We start from the raw sequence: 27,130 nt of genomic DNA, 5'->3' as shown, positions 1-27,130 counted from the left end.
AGTACAATCCCCACTTATGGATGTTATTAAGCTTGAAATGCTATGGTGTGAGCCCTCAACAGGACATGTAATAATACAAAAAGATATATTCTATGGTATAGTACGTTCTAGGTAAATAAGTGCAAATATATAATAAGCAAACACTCACATATTAATAAGCCTATTCCAGCTCTGCTGATTTGTACCAAAAAGTGGAAAGTGCATTGATTGACAGGCATTACTTCCACCAGGGTGCTCCAGACTGGGATGGCAAGTTCCAAAGATTCCACTGGAAATATACATTCAGGAACATACAATGCTTTACTCAACCAGGTGAGTTTAATCATTGATTTCGATTGATGTTACTATATCTAAGGAGGGTACTTCACTTAATACATTAGACTTGGCAAAGGCTCACATTAGAGCTGAAAAGTGGTCACTTTATTTTGTTTCTAAATAAGGACTGCACAGGGTGTGCCGGGGCGTTTGTGTATATTCCAGCTATGCTGTGATGGCATAGCATTGATACAATTACCACTTTAGGATATCGTTCTTGCAGATGTTGTCACCATATATAGTGCCGACGGTGTGAAATGAGGATATATTTTGTAGCCAAGTTTCAGGCTGAGTTGAAACTCTTGGAAATTCGGCTTTTTATCGCACTGGTTCAGGGATAGCTCAAGGCTGGGCTGGGATGGCACCAGAGATGGAGGGCATTCGGCACTGTGGCGCTAGTGAATACAGCCAATACAAAGTTTGCAGAATTAGGATAGTCTTCATGTGACCCGCTTCCTTATGATATTCTAAATTAACCTCTGTGAATGACTGAAATAAGAATCAGATCCATATCTGTATTTAATAAAAAAAGCCATTTTAGTGAGAAACCCAGTGCAGGCTTCAGTCCCCTCCAGCCCCCACAAACACAGCTCTGATACAAAGCTCCACATCGTTTATTCTCGTATAAATAAGCCAGGGAGGGAGAGAGACATGGCGCAGGACTGGCCCCTTTGCAGACAATGTTAAATCTCCATCAGTTGCTCCGTGCCCATAATGATCTCATTCAAACGTTTTGCTAAAGAGAAAAAAAAAAAAGAAAGAAAATAAACACAATGAGGTATAGAAAGAACCCTCCCACTCGATAGGCCAGTGTGGTTTTGTGCTTCACTGCAGCTGTGCTTTTTCCATTGCACCTTAAAGTGAACCCTATCTACTGGGTGCTCCTACGTATCAATTATTTTAACTAAATAGAAATAAAATTGTATTGACATATTTTCTGGTACGTATTGTTAGCACAGAGCAAAGATTAACGACGTACTCGGAACTCGTGCTCCTAATGATGCTGCCAGAGGTGTTAAACGCAGCGTTTCATTTCAAAACTCCAGGCACCATCACCACTTTAAATCTCTAAAGTATCAATAGTGCTTGAAGTAACCCTTTAAAAATGGCAAAGCATTAGCGAGGGAGCTACATTTTGGCTGCCCCTACTTTATAAAATGCCCTCATGTCAGAAATGTGTAAAACTTTCTGAAGGGGCCATCTGGCCACACAAAGGAATTTTCCTGACCACATAACTTGTTTATCCCCTTAAAGACACATGACATGTGTGACATGTCATGATTCCCTTTAATTCCAGAAGTTTGGTCCTTAAGGGGTTAAATTATTTCCGGATGATCCATGGCAGTGATGCTGCTCATTATATAATCAATATTTCTAATAATTTTAAACACACAGAAATAAGCCTGGCTCTAACTCCCATTACTCTTGGGCTGCAGCAATTTATCAGACCAAACATATAAAATAAAGCCAACAAAAGCAACCCCCGGGGCCGGACCATCCTAGATCCCTATGTGCATTTATATAAGAGAGGGCCAAAGAATTTTAAGCTCAGCTGCCACGTCACAGCAAACCTCACCTTGGGAGGATATATTAGAAATAAAAGGTTTTTTTTAAGTCACCTGACAATAACAGACTTTCAACCTAGCATCCAAAGTTCTGTCTCGTGTAATTGTCTAGATAACACCAATCCAAAGTCATACTGCAACTGACTCTGGGAACCAGAGAAGGATAGCCAGCCCAACAGCTACATTGGTTCTAGTTCGCAGAGCATAGCAGCTACTTTAGCTCTAGAGCACAGCCGCGCCATTGGTTCCAGAGCACAGCCGCGCCATTGGTTCCAGAGCACAGCCGCGCCATTGGTTCCAGAGCATAGCCGCGCCATTGGTTCCAGAGCACAGCCGCCCCATTGGTTCCAGAGCACAGCCGCGCCATTGGTTCCAGAGCACAGAGGGATTTTTAAGCTGCAGCTAGCATATTTTATTAATTTTATAATCATTAGAAAATTGTTGAAGCACAAAACACCAGACAGAAATTAAAAAAATGAATGATCCTCTGTAATTACTGATAAGTCCAGGAGAGGGACCTGTATCTTTGCTAAAGACGTATTTCTTAATCTGGCTGAAAAACACTAGATGTAAAATGAATTATCAGTAACTGGCTACACGTCCAATTATACTGCTGCAGGTCTGAACATTAAACCGGTTTTATTGGCTGTCTCATGCTTGTCCCCGCTGCACCTGTAAAGGGAGATCTTCTGAACTTGACCTCTGGAAGACTGTTGAGTCTACGCTCTGGGGTGGTCTGCCAACTCACTAAAGAAAGTAGTTGGACTGTGTTGACACAAATCTTTAGACAGACACTTACAATGATGCAAGCATGTATTAACACGATGCTTTATAGCAGAAAAGCACTTGGTTTGAATGCATTCATGCAGAATCCTCTGCTGTGGAAACCAAGACAAGAGTAAATTATATTATCTGCGCTTAGACACTGTAATCGCTCCTAACTCCGCAGTATCAGAGCTTCCCTGCTCCCCACACGCAGGCATGATTGTTTGGGTTCACTGTAAACACGCAGACATTAAAACACTTTTTTAGAGTGTGACCATAATTTTTACTAGGTTTTAGTAATGCCATGCTCCTAACAACGCTGCCATCCCACTAGTAATGCCACTCTCCTAACAATGTTGCGATTTCCCCCCTAAACAATGCTGCGATCCCTCTAACAATACCACAATCCCTCCAATAATGCCACGTTCCTTCCAAAAAACGCTCTAATCCCTCCAATAATGCCACGTTCCTTCAAAAAAACGCTCTAATCCCTCCAATAATGCCACGTTCCTTCCAACAACGCTCTAATCCCTCCAATAATGCCACGTTCCTTCCAACAACGCTCTAATCCCTCCAATAATGCCACGTTCCTTCCAACAACGCTCTAATCCCTCCAACAACGCTCTAATCCCTCCAATAATGCCACGTTCCTTCCAACAACGCTCTAATCCCTCCAATAATGCCACGTTCCTTCCAACAACGCTCTAATCCCTCCAATAATGCCACGTTCCTTCCAACAACGCTCTAATCCTTCCAATAATGCCACGTTCCTTCCAACAACGCTCTAATCCCTCCAATAATGCCACGTTCCTTCCAACAACGCTCTAATCCCTACAATAATGCCACGTTCCTTCCAACAACGCTCTAATCCCTCCAATAATGCCACGTTCCTTCCAACAACGCTCTAATCCCTCCAATAATGCCACGTTCCTTCCGACAACGCTCTAATCCCTCCAATAATGCCACGTTCCTTCCAAAAAACGCTCTAATCCCTCCAATAATGCCACGTTCCTTCCAAAAAACGCTCTAATCCCTCCAATAATGCCACGTTCCTTCCAACAACGCTCTAATCCCTCCAATAATGCCACGTTCCTTCCAACAACGCTCTAATCCCTCCAATAATGCCACGTTCCTTCCAACAACGCTCTAATCCCTCCAACAACGCTCTAATCCCTCCAATAATGCCACGTTCCTTCCAACAACGCTCTAATCCCTCCAATAATGCCACGTTCCTTCCAACAACGCTCTAATCCCTCCAATAATGCCACGTTCCTTCCAACAACGCTCTAATCCTTCCAATAATGCCACGTTCCTTCCAACAACGCTCTAATCCTTCCAATAATGCCACGTTCCTTCCAACAACGCTCTAATCCCTCCAATAATGCCACGTTCCTTCCAACAACGCTCTAATCCCTCCAATAATGCCACGTTCCTTCCAACAACGCTCTAATCCCTCCAATAATGCCACATTCCTTCCAACAACGCTCTAATCCTTCCAATAATGCCACGTTCCTTCCAACAACGCTCTAATCCTTCCAATAATGCCACGTTCCTTCCAACAACGCTCTAATCCCTCCAATAATGCCACGTTCCTTCCAACAACGCTCTAATCCCTACAATAATGCCACGTTCCTTCCAACAACGCTCTAATCCCTCCAATAATGCCACGTTCCTTCCAACAACTCTCTAATCCCTCCAATAATGCCACGTTCCTTCCAACAACGCTTTAATCCCTCCAATAATGCCACACTCCCTTTAACACTGCAATCTTTCCAATAATGCCACGTTTCTTCTAACACTGCAATCCCTCTAACAACGCTGTAATCCTTCCAGTAATGCCACGCTCCCGCTCCCTCTAACAATGCCATGCTCCAACAACAACGCCGCGCTCCCTCTAGTGATGCCGCGCTCCCTCTAGTGATGCCGCGCTCCCTCTAGTGATGCCGCGCTCCCTCTAGTGATGCCGCGCTCCCTCTAGTGATGCCGCGCTCCCTCTAGTGATGCCGCGCTCCCTCTAGTGATGCCATTCTTCAGTGATAATGCCTAAACCCCACACATCACATTAAACCCCCCTTTTTTATATTAGTGCCAGGCTCTTTCCAAATAATAACAACCAGCTTATTTCCTAACCCAGGAACTGACAACATAATTATACAGCATTAGGACAAAATATCCCAATTGTAAATTCTCCAACTATTTTGTCCTAAAATGTGATGTCACCTACAATTCCTGGTTCAGTTAATAGCGTTACTTGTCAGCACTCACCTTTACTGCTGATGCGCAGGTCTGGGCCCAGTAAGCAGTCTTTAATATCAGCCGCGCTTTCTATCACCACATTGTTACAGATCACACTGCCCTGGAGGGAGCAACTGCAGAGGAAACAGGGAATCATGTGTGAGATTCGATAGGGTCCATGGTGGGAGTGATGCAGGGATATAGGAAATAAGATAGGTTGAGAGAAATGATAAATAAATGTATTAAACAGTGAGAAGAAGGTGAGACATCAGGTATAAAGGAAGATAGAAAGAAAGGAAAATATGGCACTCAGCGAGGATTAATAAAGGTTTGGTGATAATGGGGCAAAGTAAGAGAATAGAAACAGTCTAAGCCGGTAAAATATCCCAGAAACTGCAGCACAAACAGTACACGGACTGTCTATACTTCAGTGTATCTTTCAAGAATAATAGTCAGGAGAAATAGAGGAAAAAATATAGGAAATTTATTAACATTGTAATATTGAGCCATTCACACATCTCTGCTGTTGATTCCAATTTGACAGAATTTCAAATTTTGTAACAAAATTTACCATAAAAAAATCCTCTTGATTCCAAAATGGACATATATTAGTTCTGGGGAACCTAAATGAGGGAGGTTTTTAGGTGCTTAGAGACAGGAGAGTCCAGGCGCCGAGAGAGGAACATGCCAGGCGCCGAGAGAGGAACATGCCAGGCGCCGAGAGAGGAACATGCCAGGCGCCGAGAGAGGAACATGCCAGGCGCCTAGAGAGAGGAACATGCCAGGCGCCGAGAGAGGAACATGCCAGGCGCCGAGAGAGGAACATGCCAGGCGCCGAGAGAGGAACATGCCAGGCACCGAGAGAGGAACATGCCAGGCGCCGAGAGAGGAACATGCCAGGCGCCGAGAGAGGAACATGCCAGGCGCCAAGAGAGGAACATGCCAGGCGCCGAGAGAGGAAGGTACAACATGTAGTTTGTTCCTCGTGAATGTATTTATGTTTTGATGTATCTATTAAACAACGCTGGATATAAAAATATCCTGGAAAAGGAAGGCAGACGGCTGCTGAGACAGGCTGCTCCCCGCTGCTGAGACCTGAGAGTATAAGGAGTAGATGGAAATGCTCAGAGAGAATAGACTACACGGGTGCTGCTGGGAGATTAGATTACAAGGAATTGCAAATATAAAATAAAAAAATAAAAAATTTGGGGTAAAAAAAAGTTCAAACTGGAAATACAGTTAGAACTCAGCTATCTTGGCATAAAATTTGTACTTCCCTTGAAAATTCTTTACAATTAGCAGTTTGTAAATCACCCCATTAGATCCCCTGTGGGAGCACGCCAATTCTAGCTTTCCACTTCTACTGTTTCCTACTTAAACATAAGAAATTCGTTTTCAACCAGCAGCTCAATCTAACAAAACAGAAGTATATCCGTCTACGCGAAAGGAAGAGATGGTTAATGATTAGAGAATCCTTTATTTCAGCCCATGTCCTTATTTGTAAAGCGCTGCGGAATAAATTAACGCTATATAAATACTATTTGGCTGGTGCAAGGATATGTACGGCATGCAAATAGTAAGACTAATCACATACAGACAAAATGTTATTGTGCATCAGAATTTAGATTTTCTATGAATCAAGTAGATGTACAATCGGAAAAAAATGCATAATGTACACAAAGTTTGGTCCCAGACCGAATAACGTAGGAACCAATCAATGTCATTGCCAGAAATGCTGAGAGTTAAAGGAGTTCTACGCGTTAACCCTTGTCAGTAGATTTCTAGAACCCATGAAATGATTTCCAGTTAGTTGTTACTCGAGACATATTAGAGATATTCAAACTATGTATTTTAATTAAGTTGTGAGTTATGGTAATTTGAAAAACATATTACTGAATTTGAAAGGAAACAGTCGGCTGATTTAAGAGATTTTCTCCCCCCCTCCCCCCCTCGGTTATTTGTGCATGCTTTTTGGAAAATAACCATTAAGTTGCTGTAGCTTATTGTTTAGTGAATAAAACCCCAAGTGCACAAACTAATTCAGAGCACAGAACCTGACGTTTATTAGGTTCACTTCAATCGCTACTATCCTGACATTGAAAATGGTTGAATGGTCTTGACAGTGAAGACAAAAGCAGAAGGAAGCATTTAGGTAATTAGCTGGGGAGAAATAGTTTAGAATCTTGTTTGTAGAGCTTTGGCACTGATTACCTAGCAGGGAAGACAGAATGGAGGGTGTGGTGGAGGACAGAGATCTTTTTAGATAAAGCTGGGGGAGGGGCACCATGTATGTGTGTGTCCATGCTGGGGGGTGACGCCAGGGGGACAAGAAAGAAAAGAGGAATTATAAGCATAGTAAGATGCTGTGGGAAGAGGAAGGGGGGCAACAGAGAAGATTACACAGATCTATGTGTTAAGACAGCCGGACCACCTAACGAGAACAGAATGAAACACCTCTGGTACCAGCACGGGCCAGGCCCCCCTTGCCCCCACGCACACACTACTTGTAAACAAAGTAATCCCCCAGAGCACAGGACACAGACCCCAGAGTGATCAGGGAGGTCAGACCTGGGCATGGAAAGGGAACAGGGAGCGATGACACAGAGAAAGAGAGAGAGAGAGACCACCACAACACACAATAAACATATAATTATACACACACACATCTATATTACATAAACAGGAATAGAGTGATACATTCTATCCATATACAAACAAGATGGGGTGTAATATATCTATAATTAATGAAGAGCGGAATACATCTAAATTGTATAAAATTATATAAACTGGACAGTGTGTAATATATAGCATTACATGAACAAGGCAATATATTAGATATATATTCTACAAATAAAGCAGAGCATAATATTTCTATGTTATATGAACAGGGAAGTGTATAACAATTTTGACATAATCAGGACAGTGTATTATATACCTGTTTTCTGTGTCAATACTATATGAACTGGGCAGTGTATGACAGTTGTATTATATAAACAGGACAGTATATAATATAGGATATCTGCACTCTGTGAATGAAGCGTATAGTAAGTGTACATTATGTGAAAGGTTCAGTGTATAACCGCTGTATTACATAAACAGGATAGTGAGTCATATCTATTATATGAACAGGACTGTGTATTTCAGGTATATTCTATAAGTAGTACAGGGTATGCTATATAATATCTATATCAAATGAACAGAGAATGTATGTGCTGATTATATAATCACTATACTCACTGATGGCTGTATCATAACCTATGTAAACTGTCCCAAATAAAGATACTAATAAAGAAATGTTCAACAATGAAATAAATATAAACAGGAGAGTGTATAATGTAAATATATGTGGGTATGGACATATATAATATCTATAGAGGTGTATTAATCAGCAGTGTGTCTATATGTCAGCGTCTTTATACAGATAACTTATGCCTCATTTCCACACAGCGGTACGGTTCATGGCGGTACGGTTCGGAAGGGTTAGAATGGTCCAGCAGATTCAGGTGAGCGTTTCCACCGCAAGTCTAAACGCCAGGGGGCTTGCGGGCTTTAGACCAATTGCCTAGTGTGGCATCATACTAGTGCGATGACAACAAATGTGACGCTACAAAGAACAACAATGGAGGTCATCCAGCAGCAATTAGGAAAGTGGATAGTTCCAGAGCCGACCAGACCTTGCTGATGTTTGCAGGCATCCTTCTCCTATTATCTGGACTGAACGGCGGCGTGGTGTTTGTTTCGCGCTTGCCTTTGACGTGAGCAGTGGCGTTTTTCTGTCCGCCAATCAAGGGAATGTATCGTGTAATGCCAATAGCTCCGCCTTAACCGTACCATTTCCTATGGACCTACAACTGAAGGGGGCCCAGGAATGGTGCGGCTTGGTTCGGTTGTATGGGCCACTTCTATAATGGAAACACTCAAAATAGCGTACCAAACCGTACCGACCCGAACCGTTCCGCTCAGTGGAAACAAGGCATTAGACACACTGCTAAATGATATTGATCTACAGATACTATATATGTCAGTGTCTTTATTCAGATAACTTTTAGGATCTATAGATTTATAATAATCAGTGCGTCTATGTTATCTGCATTTATTTAACATGAGATTGGTGGTTTGTCTATAGAAGCAGACAGACAGACATTGTTACATGAGATTTGCAGACAGACAGACATGGTTATGTGAGATTTGCAGACAGACAGACATGGTTATGTGAGATTTGCAGACAGAGTGTAAACTTAATTTGCTTTTTATTGAAACTGATAAAATTAAACAATTTATTATTACGCAAAGGACATACACAAAACTAATCCTGGTGGTTTGTTACTCCACCTAGTGGTGAAAGGAAACATTGCATTTAACACCCAGGTACTCACCCTTCGTGCACGGTGACTCCGTTCATGATAATGCAGTTTGTGATTTTCACTCTCTCTCGGATGGAGCAATTGGAGCCCAACAGAGAGTGCTTTATAGATGTCTTCTCCCCTATCTGTGTCTGTGCGCCAATCATACTATCAACACCAACCTGTAGGCACAAGGCTGTCCGTTACTGAATGGCACTCAGATTAATAATCTGCATAGACTATTCAGCAACTCAGAAAGCTACTCGGTTACTAGGTTTTGGGTTGCTATATCCACAAATCCCATGATACATCACTTTGTTGCACGCTGGTTAACTCACCATTAGTTTGTCTGTAAGGACAGCAGATGCATGTACCCGTGGATCCTCGGTGACAGCGAACAGGAGTCGGGGAACCTGACAATAAAAAGAAACAGGGCTATTTACTAAAGTGAGAATTGTCAAGAATTCAAATATAAGGGCAAAATAGCCAAACTGGAGAAGTTCTCCAAGGAAGCTGTAATTCCAGATCGGCTATTTTAACCTTCAATTTGAAATATATGTAGCATTTTCCCCTTAGTGGTTAACCCCAATAGTATTGGCTGTGGGGGTTTATTCATTAAATGGTGACATGTGGAGAGCTGGAAACGTCAAAACTAGTAAAAAAAAAAAAAGAATCCCTAAATGTGTACTATCAATAATCGAATCAACGCCTTGTGCGAGGCTCACCTGTCTGTTTGCTTCAATATACATAGCCAGACTATTCACACGGCAGCACAGCTCGTTTTTGGCCACGTGGACATAGCACCGCAATCTGCTTCCATGGTATGGCTCACGCATGTCCCCGCGGTGGTCATTCCAGCAAGACATACTCAATGCTGTGTCCATCAAATTATCTTCTGTTATAAAGCTGTAAATATCTGCCCGAGAGTAACAGACAAAAACAAAAAAGCAAATGTGAGGACGGTTAAAGAACACGCGCAGTTTGAAATGCACACAGCATTCATGACTGCTATCAGAAATGGATCAGACATGCTGGATCCCAGTGGATGCTCCAACATTACAAATATCACCTAAGACATGGACTAATAGGGGTTTATATGGATCTATAGGAGTATTATATATGTCACAGAACAGAGATAAAAATAAAAAAGCAGACAAGTTCTCAGCAAGGTAAATTATACAAGCCTACAGCCATGCCACCCTGAACAGGCCTGGTCTTAGAAGCTATGGCCATGCCACCCTGAACAGGCCTGGTCTTAGAAACTATGGCCATGCCACCCTGAACAGACCTGGTCTTAGAAGCGACGGCCATGCCACCCTGAACAGGCCTGGTCTTAGAAGCGACGGCCATGCCACCCTGAACAGGCCTGGTTTAGGAAGCTACAGCCATGCCACCCTGAACAGGCCTGGTTTAGGAAGCTACAGCCATGGCAACATGAACAGGCCTGGTCTTGGAAGCTACAGCCATGCCACCCTGAACAGGCCTGGTCTTAGAAGCGACGGCCATGCCACCCTGAACAGGCCTGGTCTTAAAAGCTATGGCCATGCCACCCTGAACAGGCCTGGTCTTAGAAACTATGGCCATGCCACCCTGAACAGGCCTGGTCTTAGAAGCGACGGCCATGCCACCCTGAACAGGCCTGGTCTTAAAAGCTATGGCCATGCCACCCTGAACAGGCCTGGTCTTAGAAGCGACGGCCATGCCACCCTGAACAGGCCTGGTCTTAAAAGCTATGGCCATGCCACCCTGAACAGGCCTGGTCTTAGAAGCGACGGCCATGCCACCCTGAACAGGCCTGGTCTTAAAAGCTATAGCCATGGCAACATGAACAGGCCTGGTCTTGGAAGCTACAGCCATGCCACCCTGAACAGGCCTGGTCTTAGAAGCGACGGCCATGCCACCCTGAACAGGCCTGGTCTTAAAAGCTATGGCCATGCCACCCTGAACAGGCCTGGTCTTAGAAACTATGGCCATGCCACCCTGAACAGGCCTGGTCTTAGAAGCGACGGCGATGCCACCCTGAACAGGCCTGGTCTTAAAAGCTATGGCCATGCCACCCTGAACAGGCCTGGTCTTAGAAGCGACGGCCATGCCACCCTGAACAGGCCTGGTCTTAAAAGCTATAGCCATGCCACCGTGAACAGGTCTGGTCTTAGAAACTATGGCCATGCCACCCTGACCAGGCCTGGTCTTAGAAGCGACGGCCATGCCACCCTGAACAGGCCTGGTCTTAGAAGCTACGGCCATGCCACCCTGAACAGGCCTGGTCTTAGAAGCGATGGCCATGCCACCCTGAACAGGCCTGGTCTTAGAAGCGACGGCCATGCCACCCTGAACAGGCCTGGTCTTAGAAGCGACGGCCATGCCACCCTGAACAGGCCTGGTCTTAGAAGCGACGGCCATGCCACCCTGACCAGGCCTGGTCTTAGAAGCGACGGCCATGCCACCCTGACCAGGCCTGGTCTTGGAAGCTACAGCCATGCCACCCTGAACAGGCCTGGTTTAGGAAGCTACAGCCATGCCACCCTGAACAGGCCTGGTTTAGGAAGCTACAGCCATGCCAACATGAACAGGCCTGGTCTTGGAAGCGACAGCCATGCCACCCTGGACAGACCTGATTTAGGAAGCTACAGCTATGCCAACATGAACAGGCCTGGTCTTGGAAGCTACAGCCATGCCACCCTGGACAGGCCTTGTCTTGGAAGCTACAGCCATGCCACCCTGGACAGGCCTTGTCTTGGAAGCTACAGCCATGCCACCCTGGACAGGCCTTGTCTTGGAAGCTACAGCCATGCCACCCTGGACAGGCCTTGTCTTGGAAGCTACAGCCATGCCACCCTGGACAGACCTGGTTTTGGAAGCTACAGCCATGCCACCATGAACAGGCCTGGTCTTGGAAGCTAAAGTCAGCCAAAAGGAGATGGCAGCTCTGCAGGCTGTACAAAGGGATCTCATTTAGACATAGATAGGCAGGTAGAGCAATCACATCAGGAAAGGAATGTAGCTGCTCATTGCATCGGCTTCCATAGTGATTGTTCCTCGGCTAAAACTCTGCCCCACGATTCTATCGATGACACTTTTATAAAATTTCCTGAAAAAGTGCCATAATAATCTAAATAAATAAAAAAACATTGACATGTGTTCCACAGGTTTGTATCTTCAATAACGCATGGAAAACAGATCTTGGAATCACATCCATAATGGCCTGTATGTTTAAACAAGAAACACTCTCTGTCGCCACATCGGGAGTTTGAGAAGCACCCAGTCACTGGCTAGTGGGCGGCTGTGCAATCCATTACATGATCACATACCATTCCATTGTATTCCCTTATACCACCAAGCAATTTATTGTCATTATATGCTAGTGCTTTGAATAGGGAAGGTCTATATTTTAGAACTTGATGCATATAGTCACATTGCAAGTACAATGAGAGAAGGAGAGAAGTATGGAAACGATTCAGATTTAATGAGAGAGAAAGTGGGTTTGGGGAGAATAAATGGACAGAGTAAAGCTAGTAAATTAATCACGACATTTACCCAATTAAAGAAGAAACCTGCTGATTTATTCTCTCACCGTGGGGCTTTGTCTCCTTGTTGTCAAGATGCTCTAACTTCTTCGGGGATAATGCGTGGGATGAGAACTGCTTTTGTACTAAAAACGGCACCAACTCTCGGCGAATGGAAGAGATAGAACTAAAAATAATTTTAAAAAAGATCCATGTATGTAATTGCAGTGCTCTATGTGATATATCCCTTAACTCTTGTGTAACTACCACTTTCTGACAGCCATCACCTGCCTGAAAACCATGGAAGGTAAGGTTCACAATGTTTCCCAACAGATATGATGCCCACTAGACCCAGACTGCAATACAGTTTAATATCAAGCTTGATAAAGGCCTGTGTAGGCTGAAACGTTGCTGTTTTTGTTACAATAAACCTGCCATTCTGCAGCAATCTTGAGTAACTTGGCCGAATTAATTTTATCTACTAAACTGGGATATGCCAACTCCAGCACTGATAACCACCAGGATTCCTAAGTGGGAGTGCAGTATCCCCCCTTAGTGACACAGATGAAAGCACAGTGTTTGGATACTATTTTATAAAGTGGAACAAAGGACATAATGAGATCTAAACACACGCAATGCACACAGAAACCGCATTTAACGATATAGACTGGTGTAAACATGTTAATCTAAAATCCACCGATACAACAATAAAATGAGAATGGAAAATGTTAAGAATAGGGAGTCTCTCATTTCTGAAAACCAATATAACAACTTTGCTTGCTAAAGGTTACCAGGCAGAAAAGTGTTAAATAAATGGCTGCAGGTACGTACACATTGGATACCAGGAAGTCCACCACATATTTCTTTAGGCAATACAGATGTGCATCTACCATTCCCATGTGGATGTGAACCCGAGGATATCTGTATTAAAACAGGAAACAGGGTGGCGTGAGACAAGTTAGCAGTTTGTGTCTTTTAAATGCCCTAAATCTGATGTGGTTTCGTAGACTGACCCTTTAAGTTACAGATCTGTGAGGTCACATCAATATCGATTATCATACATCATTCAGACCCCCCCCGTCCCCCAGGCATCCATAAAATCTAAGTTACACACTGGTGTTAAACATCTTCTCAGACTCCTTGCTATCCTCTCTATTTAATTGAAAATTTACTTCTTACAACTTAACCTTGCCTGTTTTTTGGGGGGTTTTGACAGTGACATAAAAAGTCCCAGTAATAACAATTAGACATTAGTTAAGACTGTGGAAAGGGACCTGCTAATCATAATCTACCTTAAACAAAGGCTGACAACAAGATTTAGTTATAAAGTAATGAGTATATCAGTGGTCCTTAACCTCAGAGAGAACATTTTTATTTATTTTATTTATTTTTTAAACAGAATATTTGCTTAGTGACAAATTCTAAAATGATTTATATATTAACTAAATTCTGCAAAACATCTTCATTAGACTATTACAAATATCATAGGGGTTTTAACTAGCTATCCTGAGACCATCTAAAATAACATGGAAACAGAATATTGGGATGGACAATTAGGGGGATTTGATTTAACTATTCAAGAGGAATCCATTGATACCCTGACCCGACCTGCCTTCAAAATAAAATAAATTTAAAAAGCATATATAGCAGCGATACAAACCCATGCGCTCATATTACATTGGTGCAGTATATTGTAGTTTAGGAACATTTTAGAATATTATATACATCAGAACAGCTCTTGTTAATACATAAACCATTGGGAAGAAAGCAATATCCAAAAACTCAATAACATTATAAAATATAAAAAGAAAAGAGAAAAAGATGGAAATAAAACGGAAAAAAAGAAACATATGAGATACCAGTGGAAAGCAGCCGCATGTAAATGCCAAACCGAAACAAGCTCATACTGGCTCCACTTCCACTTGCTCTTTGTGGGCCCTCTATCTCAACACTTAGAAAAAGACAAACGATCACATATAAAGGGACGCTACAGGCATCACAACAACTTTAGCTTAAATAAGCAGTTTTGGTGTATAGATCATGCCCCTGCAGTTTTCCTGCTCAATTCTCTGCAATCTAGGAGTTTACGTTGTATTTATCTCAGTAAAGAGCAATTATATACTGACTTTGTCAAATTATTTGATCACGATAATATTTATAAAATGTAAATAGATGGATCGGCAGACTGGAACTCCGTTCTGATCTATTCGTTGCACTAGCAAAATGAAGACCACATTTTGATCACACTCACAAATATAAGTAAAAGTATATACAATTCACTGACATTATGAAACTGAAAATCGAATTTAGACTAAAATAAACAAGCTGTGACTACAGTCGAGTGGAAGAATGTTCCATTCAGTTCACAATTCGCTATTTAGTGAATAAACTTTAACTGATGGGATTGTGAATGGATCATAACGCAGACATTCACACCTGGAAACAAACCATGAAGATATTCGTTACACCCCCTTTCCTGTCAGTTTTAAGCCCTAGAATGTTACAATTTCAAACACTGGGACGTCATCGCCAGATCCATTTTCTTGTTCTTCCAAACAGATGACAACCCACCATCCAAACAATGTTAAAAATACACGTTGGTTTAATCCTTGAGTCTGTGGGTGGCTCTGTAAGTATGCCCTCTCTGACATAAAACTGGACATAAATATACAAAGGATCTGGGAGATTGCCTTTCACTGATGCCGTGATGGACTGGGGTCATAGGTCAATTAGTCCAAGGGTCAAAAATCAGGGATATGCAGGTGTGTTCCAGCTTCCAGCCTGCAGCTTGCTCACTTTCAGCGATCAGGAAAGGTCTGTATGTTTGACCTGTGTGACGCGAAGGCATCGCACCCTACAGCTAATAAACCAACACTGATTGGTTCATATCATCATTGATAAAGCTCCAACACATTCAGCAGTGCTGTACAATTAAAAAAAACTACGGTATTGTTAATGACAAGTTAAGAATAAAGTAAGAGATTAATGAACACTTGAACGGATTACAGTTGGAAATATATTCCTTCTGGCATTATAACCCAACCTATTCCCCTTCCTGTAAATTACTAGCATATTATATAATAAAGGCATAGTAATACTGAGCAGGCTTTACATTGATTGATTGATAGCTCTACCGCATAGGTTGTGATGTTTCCTAGCAGCTGAGTGAGTGTGTGTGTGTGTGTGTCACATTCTGCTGAGCATTAACCCTCTGATGACATTCCAAACTACCATCAAAATCTGGGAGTATGAAGATATGTGATAACTGGGAGAGAAGGCTTGGCTTTGTCATAGCTCAGCTCCCTGTAACAGACTATTTATACACGTACCTCTGCAGAATGCATTTCTTAACATCCAACCCGTCATCAAGGTCTTCCTCATTGGCAAGTAAGAGGATCCTTTTCCCTGTGTCATCTACCCCAATAAAATCTCGCTCTTCCGCTGGGGAAAGAAGGGGAATTAATATTAAACTGGCAGAAGAGAAAGTGAAATAAAAACATTATCAAAACATTACCATAACTAGTAAACCACTCAATTTTCTCACATCCCCAAAACAGCTGTCCACTGCTCAAAAACAGAAGGGTGTTTTAAAAAAAAAAAAACAACAGCACCCATTCTCGAACATCAGTTGTTTTAAAGGAAATGTTCTGGGTGCCAGGTCCATCTAGGATTAACCCTGCCTGCTGTAAACATAGTTTCAGAGAAACTGCTATGTTTACCTATGGGTTAATCCAGCCTCTAGTGGCTGTCTCATTGACTGCCGCAAGGGGCGTTTCCGCGCTTCTCACTGTGATTTTCGCAGTGAGAAGACGCCCGCGTCCATAGGAAAGCATTGAGAATGCTTTCCTGTGGACTGGCCGAATGCGCGCGCATGTGCATTCAGCCGATGACGGGCAAAGAAGGAGGAGAGTCTCCAGCGTCGAGGGAGCCCGGCGCTGGAGAAAAGGTAAGTGATTAACCCCTTCCTTTCCATTCAGCCTGGCGGGAGTGGGACCCTAAGGGTGGGGGCACCCTCCGAGCACTATAGTGGTCCTTTAAGTGTTAAACTTTCAGATTGATCAGTATTGCTTCAGACCTGAGGCAGAGAGGAAAACTCTTGAAGCATGTCTTTTAAGTATTAGGTTAGTCCAATAAAACAGGCATCACTGCATTCTGCAATACTCTGGTATTTTGGCATTATATATACATGGAAGACGTGCAAAGCCAGTGAACCACTCATGGATAGCTCTTTCATTGTTAAAGGACCACTCTAGGCACCCAGACCACTTCAGCTTAATGAAGTGGTCTGGGTGCCAGGTCCTTCTAGGGTTAACCCATTTTTTCATAAACATAGCAGTTTCAGAGAAACTGCTATGTTTGTGAATGGGTTAAGCCTTCCCCCTAATCCTCTAGTGGCTGTCTCATTGACAGCCGCTAGAGGCGCTTGCGTGATTCTCACTGTGAAAATCACAGTGAGAGCACGCAAGCGTCCATAGGAAAGCATTATGAATGCTTTCCTATGTGACCGGCTGAATGCGCGCGCAGCTCTTGCCGCGCGTGCGCATTCAGCCGACGGGGAGGAGAAGAGGAGGATCGGAGGAGGAGAGCTCTCTGCCCACCGCTGGAAAAAGGTAAGTTTTTACCCCTTTCCAGAGCCGGGCGGGAGGGGGTCCCTGAGGGTGGGGGCACCCTCAGGGCACTCTAGTGCCAGGAAAACGAGTATGTTTTCCTGGCACTAGAGTGGTCCTTTAATGCAAATCAGTTTTGGTTACCAGCTTCTATTGAGGCTTTGCGTGTTTCAAAGCTGTTGCATGCAGGAAACTCCAAGGAATTGATGTTTAAACTGGCCGAGCAGAGAGGGGTGAAATTAGTGTGAACATGCGCCCGGACAGCAAGGTAGGTGATAGAACACCTTAAGGTAAGTCAATGCCCAGGAACTCCTGCTCGTACAACATATTCACTGAGATGAATTGGTTTTAAGGGGGTTTAAGAGAGTTCCTTTAAACAATAAAGATAAAAATAATGTTTTTCACCAGCCTGACCTGGCCCAGTTCTTCTCACCTGCCTTCTGCTTTCCTTTCTGACCCGGTATGTTTTCACTGGACTTGGGCGCTTTCTGCATGAGCATGGAGAGAGTGGCGTTGTGTGCGCGAAACAAGTCAACAACTTCATGGAGTGCCACCTCCGTTATAAGGTCACAGCTGATTACCAAAACATCGCTCTAAGTAGGTAGAATCAAACATAAACCAAATCTTAGTGCATCTATAGTAATGAGATCAATTAATACGGATTACTGAAAAATATGTGAGTGGCAAGGTCCGCTTCAAGCACATTATCTACTTTATTCATTTCCACTGAGAATCTATTTATTTTTCTACCAGCTCCTAAGCAGAAATCAAAGCGGAAAATCTGGTAAAGTATATATGACACCTTCATTGCCCCTTCTATACTAGGTTCAAGAGCTAGCGCTTCCACTCGTGTGCCACTTATTGAAAAAGACCAGGCCGAAACAGACTAATCAAGAAGACACTCGTCTGTAAGATTAAAGGGATTCTTTAGTGTTAGGAATACAAATCTATGTTCCTTACACTACAATACCACCTGGTTCCCCCACTCCATTGTGGCCCTCGCCCCGTAGTAAGTAAAGGGTAAAACAAAAAAACAACAAAAAAAAACCATTTACTCAACCGACTCCATCGGCGATGTCCCTCGGCGGTGGGTTGTGCTCCACCTCCTCCAACATCATCCAACTAATGCTTTCCTTATAGGAAACTTGATGAAAACTATTGGGGTTAATTTACTCATCTGGAAATGAGACATTTTAGGAATATATATATTTTAAAGCTGGCTAGCTTGCCAATAATATCAAAGTATTTAAGAAGGAAAGGTACATTTGTTACTATTTCCTAAAGACGTCTTGGGGTCTCCAAGTATTATCACCCACATATGGGACTCATTTAATTGGCCTCGGTAGGATGAAACACTGAGCTAAACGGAGATGTTACAGCTGGCTTCTGTAACCACTGATCTATCTCCCTGGCCCAGTTCCATACTCAAGTCTTGCTAAATTCCCTGTGTAGAGAATCAAACCCAACTAGATAAAGTTACATCTTTAGAATCCCCAGCTCTGCTCCAGAAGTAGACAGTCACTGAGAGCAGTGTCTGAGAAGGGATATACCTTTATCTTTTGGTGGATGTGGCGCAGCGAGTCGGCAGTTCCCATATCAGGTGCCTTATCTTCCGGCAAACACACTACATCCACTTTCATTTTGGTGTCTGGCAGACACTTCTGAACTTCTTTGGTTGTTATCACTATTACTTCTACATGAGAAGAAAAAAAAAAAGAAGAAGAAATGGCATCAATAGTAAAAAAAAAAAAAGGGGGGGGGGGGGGACTGGTATATTTTGGCAGTTAGTGGACACACAATTCAGAAGTAGTTATGGTAGGGTGTGGAACTGCACTCTATCCCTTTAAGCAGTATGTAGCTGGGTGCAACTCAGACAGTCTCAGTACCAGAGACCAAAATGCTGAATAACAAAATAGAAGCAAAGTCGAGGCACTCCAAGGTACAAACCAGGCCATTGCGATGGAGTGGGTTCAATAAAATTGCCTGATTTGTACCTTGGAGTGCCTCGACTTTGCTTCTATTTTGTTAGTGGACACACAGGCTGAAAGTCTGAGAGATATAAGACAATTTGGGCCTTTGGTTTCACAGATCTCGCTGGTTTGAGGAGCATAATTCTCATGATATTCAGGCAGATGTTCACAAATATCATGAATGCCAAGATTTACCGTCCCTGCTCTAAACCGAATGTTCAATCTGGTACAGAGTATAACCCCAATGAGGTGTGTCGCAAGTATTAACCCAAAATAACTTACCTTCAAAACCAGCACGCTCCAGCAAGTTCAGTGGATACCATAGGAGAGGTTTGTTGCCCACAGGGAGAAGGGGCTTTGGGATACCAGTGGTAAGCTCCACCATTCGAGAACCACCACCAACAGCCATTACCACAGCTTGCAACTCCACCGCCATCTTGTCACAATGAGTAGAACGCGGTATTCAGTGAATGACTTATAAGATTTGCATGGGCTAGGACAGAAAACAAACATGGTTTAATAAGCCAAGTTTTACACCTATCTCGTGGTTCTTCTCCATTTACCAATATGCTGAAGCATTGGGGTAATCAGCACTATACAATTAACATCAAGGCCTCCCCTCATATCATTAATAATGCATAGAGCACCAAGCAGACAGATCCCAGAGCCAGTGGGTTGAGCAACACATTGATTGGCGGAGTATTCTGACCGTGAGCCATCAACACACAAAAGCATGCAAAAATTTGTTTTGTCCATAACCAAATCAATTCGTCCAAATCCGACTCCTATTAGTCTATACCCAAATTAATAAATGTGTCCCAATCAGACTCCTATTAGTCTATACCCAAATTAATCAATTCGTCCAAATCAGACTCCTATTAGTCTATACCCAAATTAATCAATTCGTCCAAATCAGACTCCTATTAGTCTATACCCAAATTAATCAATTCGTCCAAATCAGACTCCTATTAGTCTATACCCAAATTAATCAATTAATCCAAATCAGACTCCCATTAGTCTATACCCAAATTAATCAATTCGTCCAAATCAGACTCCTATTAGTCTATACCCAAATTAATTAATTCATCCAAATCAGACTCCTATTAGTCTATACCCAAATTAATCAATTCGTCCAAATCAGACTCCTATTAGTCTATACCCAAATTAATCAATTCGTCCAAATCAGACTCCTATTAGTCTATACCCAAATTAATCAATTCATCCAAATCAGACTCCTATTAGTCTATACCCAAATTAATTAATTCGTCCAAATCAGACTCCTATTAGTCTATACCCAAATTAATTAATTCATCCAAATCAGACTCCTATTAGTCTATACCCAAATTAATTAATTCGTCCAAATCAGACTCCTATTAGTCTATACCCAAATTAATCAATTCGTCCAAATCAGACTCCTATTAGTCTATACCCAAATTAATCAATTCGTCCAAATCAGACTCCTATTAGTCTATACCCAAATTAATCAATTCGTCCAAATCAGACTCCTATTAGTCTATACCCAAATAATTAATTCGTCCAAATCAGACTCCTATTAGTCTATACCCAAATTAATTAATTCATCCAAATCAGACTCCTATTAGTCTATACCCAAATTAATCAATTCGTCCAAATCAGACTCCTATTAGTCTATACCCAAATTAATCAATTCGTCCAAATCAGACTCCTATTAGTCTATACCCAAATTAATCAATTCGTCCAAATCAGACTCCTATTAGTCTATACCCAAATTAATCAATTCGTCCAAATCAGACTCCTATTAGTCTATACCCAAATTAATTAATTCGTCCAAATCAGACTCCTATTAGTCTATACCCAAATTAATTAATTCGTCCAGCAAATAATTTATTTTCTAAAAGCATTGGTTGTACGGGTGTGGATTAAAAGGTTTCTTATTCAGCACAGATGATTCTTTTAGACTAGAATTTCTGCGCAGGTCTACAAGCACCATAACCACTGCAGTGCACTGTACAGGTTTTAGTGCAAACAGTCTTTTAGAGCCATTTCCCCAATTTGTGCCAAACCATTTGATTGGTGAATACAGCCTGCCCAACTACTTAAGCTTATTCATAAGGAAACATCAGCATTAGCTGAGAACAATGATAGACAGAAAGCACTGAGCTAACCTACTGAATGGGCTAGTACTAGGCTAGTAATGTGCGATGTTTATGTAGTAGCCTGGAGGACGATAAAGGCACATGAACTTAAAGGTGCTGAGTCCTTGCATGGAGCAGGACATTCACATGTGTTTTAGATTCTAATGGTTAAACCAGTCGCAACTGTCATTTTATTCAGCTATTACTGACTTTACCATACTATGTCACCCTGCCTATTATCTGATTGTAAATATTAAAATAAACATGTATGACTGCCTAAGACAAGCTGTCACGTTTCAGATATAATTTCACAGTGTATAACAGGGGTCCACAGCAATAAATACTAGAAAGGTACAGTGTATCACAGAGCTCCACAGCAGTAAAACACACAGTAATATGCACTGTTGATCAACTAAATGTTTAAAGTAAAGTGGGGGCATATGTGTACCATAAATGTCCATTTAGGCAATTTATTTAGTCTCTACATTGTGCAAGCACTATCTCTAGAAAATGTGAATTGTGATTTGTTTGTTTGGTATCGTGAGAGTGCACAACTGCAGAAACACAGCGTATAATACCTCAATACCGGCAAATGGGCACATGGTAAAATCTTCCAACTGGAATTATTATTAGTGCAACAACTGCAAGACTGTCAAACCCCAGGCTTACACAGTTCTATTCCACCATAACCATCATAAAACTGAACTTCCCAACTCAATTATTGATTTCAATGAATTAATTCCAATAGTTCTAGCTCTAGAACGTGTGCCGCGTCACTTCGTATGACAAGTTTAAACCGTGAACTGCACAGAACACCATTTCAATTTGCTACAAATCAGTTTTTGTGAATTACATCTCTAGAGCTACAGAATGTTTATGCAACAGTGCAAGGTAAAGACCAGAGCTAAATTAAAACGAAGAACACCAACCGTCGTGAATGGAGGTTAGATTGCTAGATTACCAAAAGGGCGTGCAGTGTAGGTCTGTTTCAGGTCAGTTTTATTCAATACGGTAATGAAATACATGCTTTTATAAGCATTCCACAATAAATTGCAATCTGCTTCCCAAGCACACTTCATTTCAACCTGGGAATTTCTACTACAAAAACCAAGAACGATTCAATATTTAAAGTATTAGTATTCCCATGAATAAGACATTGGGGCCTCATAAACATGCACAATGAGTCCCTACTCTCACAGATTGCAAATCTAGAAAACCATTACAAGAATAACTTCACACAGAAAAAAAGGCAGATTTAATTGTTAGTATTACTGGAATAGGATCCTATAAAATATCCGGACTAATAATTCGAGTGCAAATCTGATTATAATTTTTTTTGTGTAATTCAAATCTAGGATTGACTAACTCCGTAAAAGGCAGGGGCTATAAAAATGAGGAAGGAAGAGGGGGGGGGGTTCAAAGTGAACCACGGTGATTCTGATCCTGCAGAGGGGAGAGAGAGAGACACGGTCTACCTGCCGACTGTGACCGCTGTTGGAATTGCCACCTGGCCAGCACCTGAAGGGACAGCATGCCAGAGCTGTAAAATGGGAGGGAGATTTCCCTGCAAGCTCCAGAAGATGGCGCTCACATGTGGCTGAGCATTATAACAGCCCTGGTCATGATAACAGCCCTGGTCACAGCATTATAAAATCCCTGGTCATTACAACAGCCCCGGTCAGGGCATTACAAACAGCCCCGGTCAGGGCATTACAAACAGCCCCGGTCAGGGCATTACAAACAGCCCCGGTCAGGGCATTACAAACAGCCCCGGTCAGGGCATTACAAACAGCCCCGGTCAGGGCATTACAAACAGCCCCGGTCAGGGCATTACAAACAGCCCCGGTCAGGGCATTACAAACAGCCCCGGTCAGGGCATTACAAACAGCCCCGGTCAGGGCATTACAAACAGCCCCGGTCAGGGCATTACAAACAGCCCCGGTCAGGGCATTACAAACAGCCCCGGTCAGGGCATTACAAACAGCCCCGGTCAGGGCATTCTAACAGCCCCGGTCAGGGCATTCTAACAGCCACAGGTCAGGGCATTATAACAGCCCCGGCCATGGCATTATAACAGCCCCGGCCATGGCATTATAACAGCCCCGGCCATGGCATTATAACAGCCCCGGCCATGGCATTATAACAGCCCCGGCCATGGCATTATAACAGCCCCGGTCATGGCATTATAACAGCCCCGGTCATGGCATTATAACAGCCCCGGTCAGGGCATTATAACAGCCCCGGTCAGGGCATTCTAGCAGCGCCGGCCATGGCATTATAACAGCCCCGGTCATGGCATTATAACAGCCCCGGTCATGGCATTATAACAGCCCCGGTCATGGCATTATAACAGCCCCGGTCATGGCATTATAACAGCCCCGGTCATGGCATTATAACAGCCCCGGCCATGGCATTATAACAGCCCCGGCCATGGCATTATAACAGCCCCGGCCATGGCATTATAACAGCCCCGGTCATGGCATTATAACAGCCCCGGCCATGGCATTATAACAGCCCCGGCCATGGCATTATAACAGCCCCGGCCATGGCATTATAACAGCCCCGGTCATGGCATTATAACAGCCCCGGTCAGGGCATTCTAACAGCCCCGGTCAGGGCATTATAACAGCCCCGGTCATGGCATTATAACAGCCCCGGTCATGGCATTCTAACAGCGCCGGCCATGGCATTACAACAGCCCCGGTCATGGCATTATAACAGCCCCGGTCATGGCATTATAACAGCCCCGGTCATGGCATTATAACAGCCCCGGCCATGGCATTATAACAGCCCCGGCCATGGCATTATAACAGCCCCGGTCATGGCATTATAACAGCCCCGGCCATGGCATTATAACAGCCCCGGTCATGGCATTATAACAGCCCCGGTCAGGGCATTCTAACAGCGCCGGCCATGGCATTATAACAGCCCCGGTCATGGCATTATAACAGCCCCGGTCATGGCATTATAACAGCCCCGGTCAGGGCATTCTAACAGCGCCGGCCATGGCATTATAACAGCCCCGGTCATGGCATTATAACAGCCCCGGTCGTGGCATTATAACAGCCCCGGTCATGGCATTATAACAGCCCCGGTCATGGCATTATAACAGCCCCGGTCATGGCATTATAACAGCCCCGGTCATGGCATTATAACAGCCCCGGCCATGGCATTATAACAGCCCCGGCCATGGCATTATAACAGCCCCGGTCAGGGCATTATAACAGCCCCGGTCATGGCATTATAACAGCCCCGGTCATGGCATTATAACAGCCCCGGTCAGGGCATTCTAACAGCGCCGGCCATGGCATTATAACAGCCCCGGTCATGGCATGATAACAGCCCCGGTCAGGGCATGATAACAGCCCCGGTCAGGGCATGATAACAGCCCCGGTCAGGGCATGATAACAGCCCCGGTCAAGGCATTATAACAGCCCCGGCCATGGCATTATAACAGCCCCGGTCATGGCATTATAACAGCCCCGGTCATGGCATTATAACAGCCCCGGTCAGGGCATTATAACAGCCCCGGTCAGGGCATTATAACAGCCCCGGTCAGGGCATTATAACAGCCCCGGTCAGGGCATTATAACAGCCCCGGTCAGGGCATTATAACAGCCCCGGTCAGGGCATTATAACAGCCCCGGTCAGGGCATTATAACAGCCCCGGCCATGGCATTATAACAGCCCCGGTCATGGCATTATAACAGCCCCGGCCATGGCATTATAACAGCCCCGGCTATGGCATGATAACAGCCCCGGCCATGGCATGATAACAGCCCCGGTCATGGCATTATTACAGCCCCGGTCAGGGCATTATAACAGCCCCGATCAGGGCATTATAACAGCCCCGGTCAGGGCATTATAACAGCCCCGGTCCGGGCATTATAACAGCCCCGGTCCGGGCATTATAACAGCCCCGGTCAGGGCATTATAACAGCCCCGGTCAGGGCATTATAACAGCCCCGGTCAGGGCATTATAACAGCCCCGGCCATGGCATTATAACAGCCCCGGCCATGGCATTATAACAGCCCCGGCCATGGCATTATAACAGCCCCAGCCATGGCATTATAACAGCCCCGGTCATGGCATTATAACAGCCCCGGTCATGGCATTATAACAGCCCCGGTCATGGCATTATAACAGCCCCGGTCATGGCATTATAACAGCCCCGGCCATGGCATTATAACAGCCCCGGTCATGGCATTATAACAGCCCCGGTCATGGCATTATAACAGCCCCGGCCATGGCATTATAACAGCCCCGGTCATGGCATTATAACAGCCCCGGCCATGGCATTATAACAGCCCCGGTCATGGCATTATAACAGCCCCGGCCATGGCATTATAACAGCCCCGGCATGATAACAGCCCCGGCCATGGCATTATAACAGCCCCGGCCATGGCATTATAACAGCCCCGGCCATGGCATTATAACAGCCCCGGTCAGGGCATTATAACAGCCCCGGTCAGGGCATTATAACAGCCCCGGTCAGGGCATTATAACAGCCCCGGTCAGGGCATTATAACAGCCCCGGTCAGGGCATTATAACAGCCCCGGTCAGGGCATTATAACAGCCCCGGTCAGGGCATTATAACAGCCCCGGTCAGGGCATTATAACAGCCCCGGTCAGGGCATTATAACAGCCCCGGTCAGGGCATTATAACAGCCCCGGTCAGGGCATTATAACAGCCCCGGTCAGGGCATTATAACAGCCCCGGTCAGGGCATTATAACAGCCCCGGTCATGGCATTATAACAGCCCCGGCCATGGCATTATAACAGCCCCGGCCATGGCATTATAACAGCCCCGGCCATGGCATTATAACAGCCCCGGTCAGGGCATTATAACAGCCCCGGTCAGGGCATTATAACAGCCCCGGCCATGGCATTATAACAGCCCCGGTCATGGCATTATAACAGCCCCGGCCATGGCATTATAACAGCCCCGGCCATGGCATTATAACAGCCCCGGCCATGGCATTATAACAGCCCCGGTCATGGCATTATAACAGCCCCGGTCAGGGCATTATAACAGCCCCGGTCATGGCATTATAACAGCCCCGGTCATGGCATTATAACAGCCCCGGTCATGGCATTATAACAGCCCCGGTCATGGCATTATAACAGCCCCGGTCATGGCATTATAACAGCCCCGGTCATGGCATTATAACAGCCCCGGTCAAGGCATTATAACAGCCCCGGCCATGGCATTATAACAGCCCCGGTCAGGGCATTATAACAGCCCCAGCCATGGCATTATAACAGCCCCGGTCATGGCATTATAACAGCCCCGGTCAGGGCATTATAACAGCCCCAGTCAGGGCCCCTCCCCTCGCCAGGCTGGGTGCACAGTGAGCTCGGGGGGTGCTGGGGCCCCTGTGACTCCCCCTATTTGTGGCCCCCGGCTCTCAGCCGCTTATCTCATTCTCACCCGCTGCCTGTCAATGTGCAGCTCCCAGCGCTTCCGGTTCCTCATTTCCGGCCCGGTGTACGGATCGCACTGCGGCTCAAACTAGTGAGAGAAGCGGAGATCTCAGATAGCGCGGGCTCCCCCTCTGGGCGGCTGCGGTATTACATGGAGATCTCAGATAGCGCGGGCTCCCCCTCTGGGCTGCTGCGGTATTACATGGAGATCTCAGGGAGCGCGGGCTCCCCCTCTGGGCTGCTGCGGTATTACAAGGAGATCTCAGTGAGCGCGGGCTCCCCC

General features: G+C 44.4%; 1 protein-coding gene across 2 annotated transcripts; it reads right to left on the bottom strand.

The window, feature by feature from the left end:
• Window positions 1-911: 911 nt before the first annotated feature.
• Window positions 912-26,930, bottom strand: EIF2B3 (eukaryotic translation initiation factor 2B subunit gamma). Of its 2 annotated transcripts, none has more exons than XM_063427713.1 (12): window positions 26,855-26,930; window positions 19,589-19,799; window positions 18,887-19,029; window positions 17,770-17,929; window positions 16,059-16,170; window positions 13,561-13,650; window positions 12,798-12,916; window positions 9,949-10,139; window positions 9,562-9,636; window positions 9,257-9,405; window positions 4,911-5,014; window positions 912-1,051 (listed from the first exon to the last, which is right to left on the bottom strand). In XM_063427713.1, the coding sequence occupies exons 2-12, from the start codon at window positions 19,740-19,742 to the stop codon at window positions 999-1,001; spliced, it is 1,350 nt and encodes a 449-aa protein (XP_063283783.1). In that variant the 5' UTR covers window positions 19,743-19,799; window positions 26,855-26,930; the 3' UTR covers window positions 912-998. The 2 variants fall into 2 exon arrangements, with proteins under 2 accessions (XP_063283783.1, XP_063283782.1); XM_063427712.1 differs by lacking the exon at window positions 26,855-26,930 and adding an exon at window positions 22,896-23,009.
• Window positions 26,931-27,130: the final 200 nt, after the last annotated feature.

The sequence above is a fragment of the Pelobates fuscus genome, chromosome 7 (genome assembly GCF_036172605.1).
Source record: "Pelobates fuscus isolate aPelFus1 chromosome 7, aPelFus1.pri, whole genome shotgun sequence".
Classification (NCBI taxonomy): Eukaryota; Metazoa; Chordata; class Amphibia; order Anura; family Pelobatidae; genus Pelobates; species Pelobates fuscus.
The sequence above is the reverse complement of the archived record's forward strand: the minus strand, read 5'-3'. Positions and strand labels throughout refer to the sequence as shown.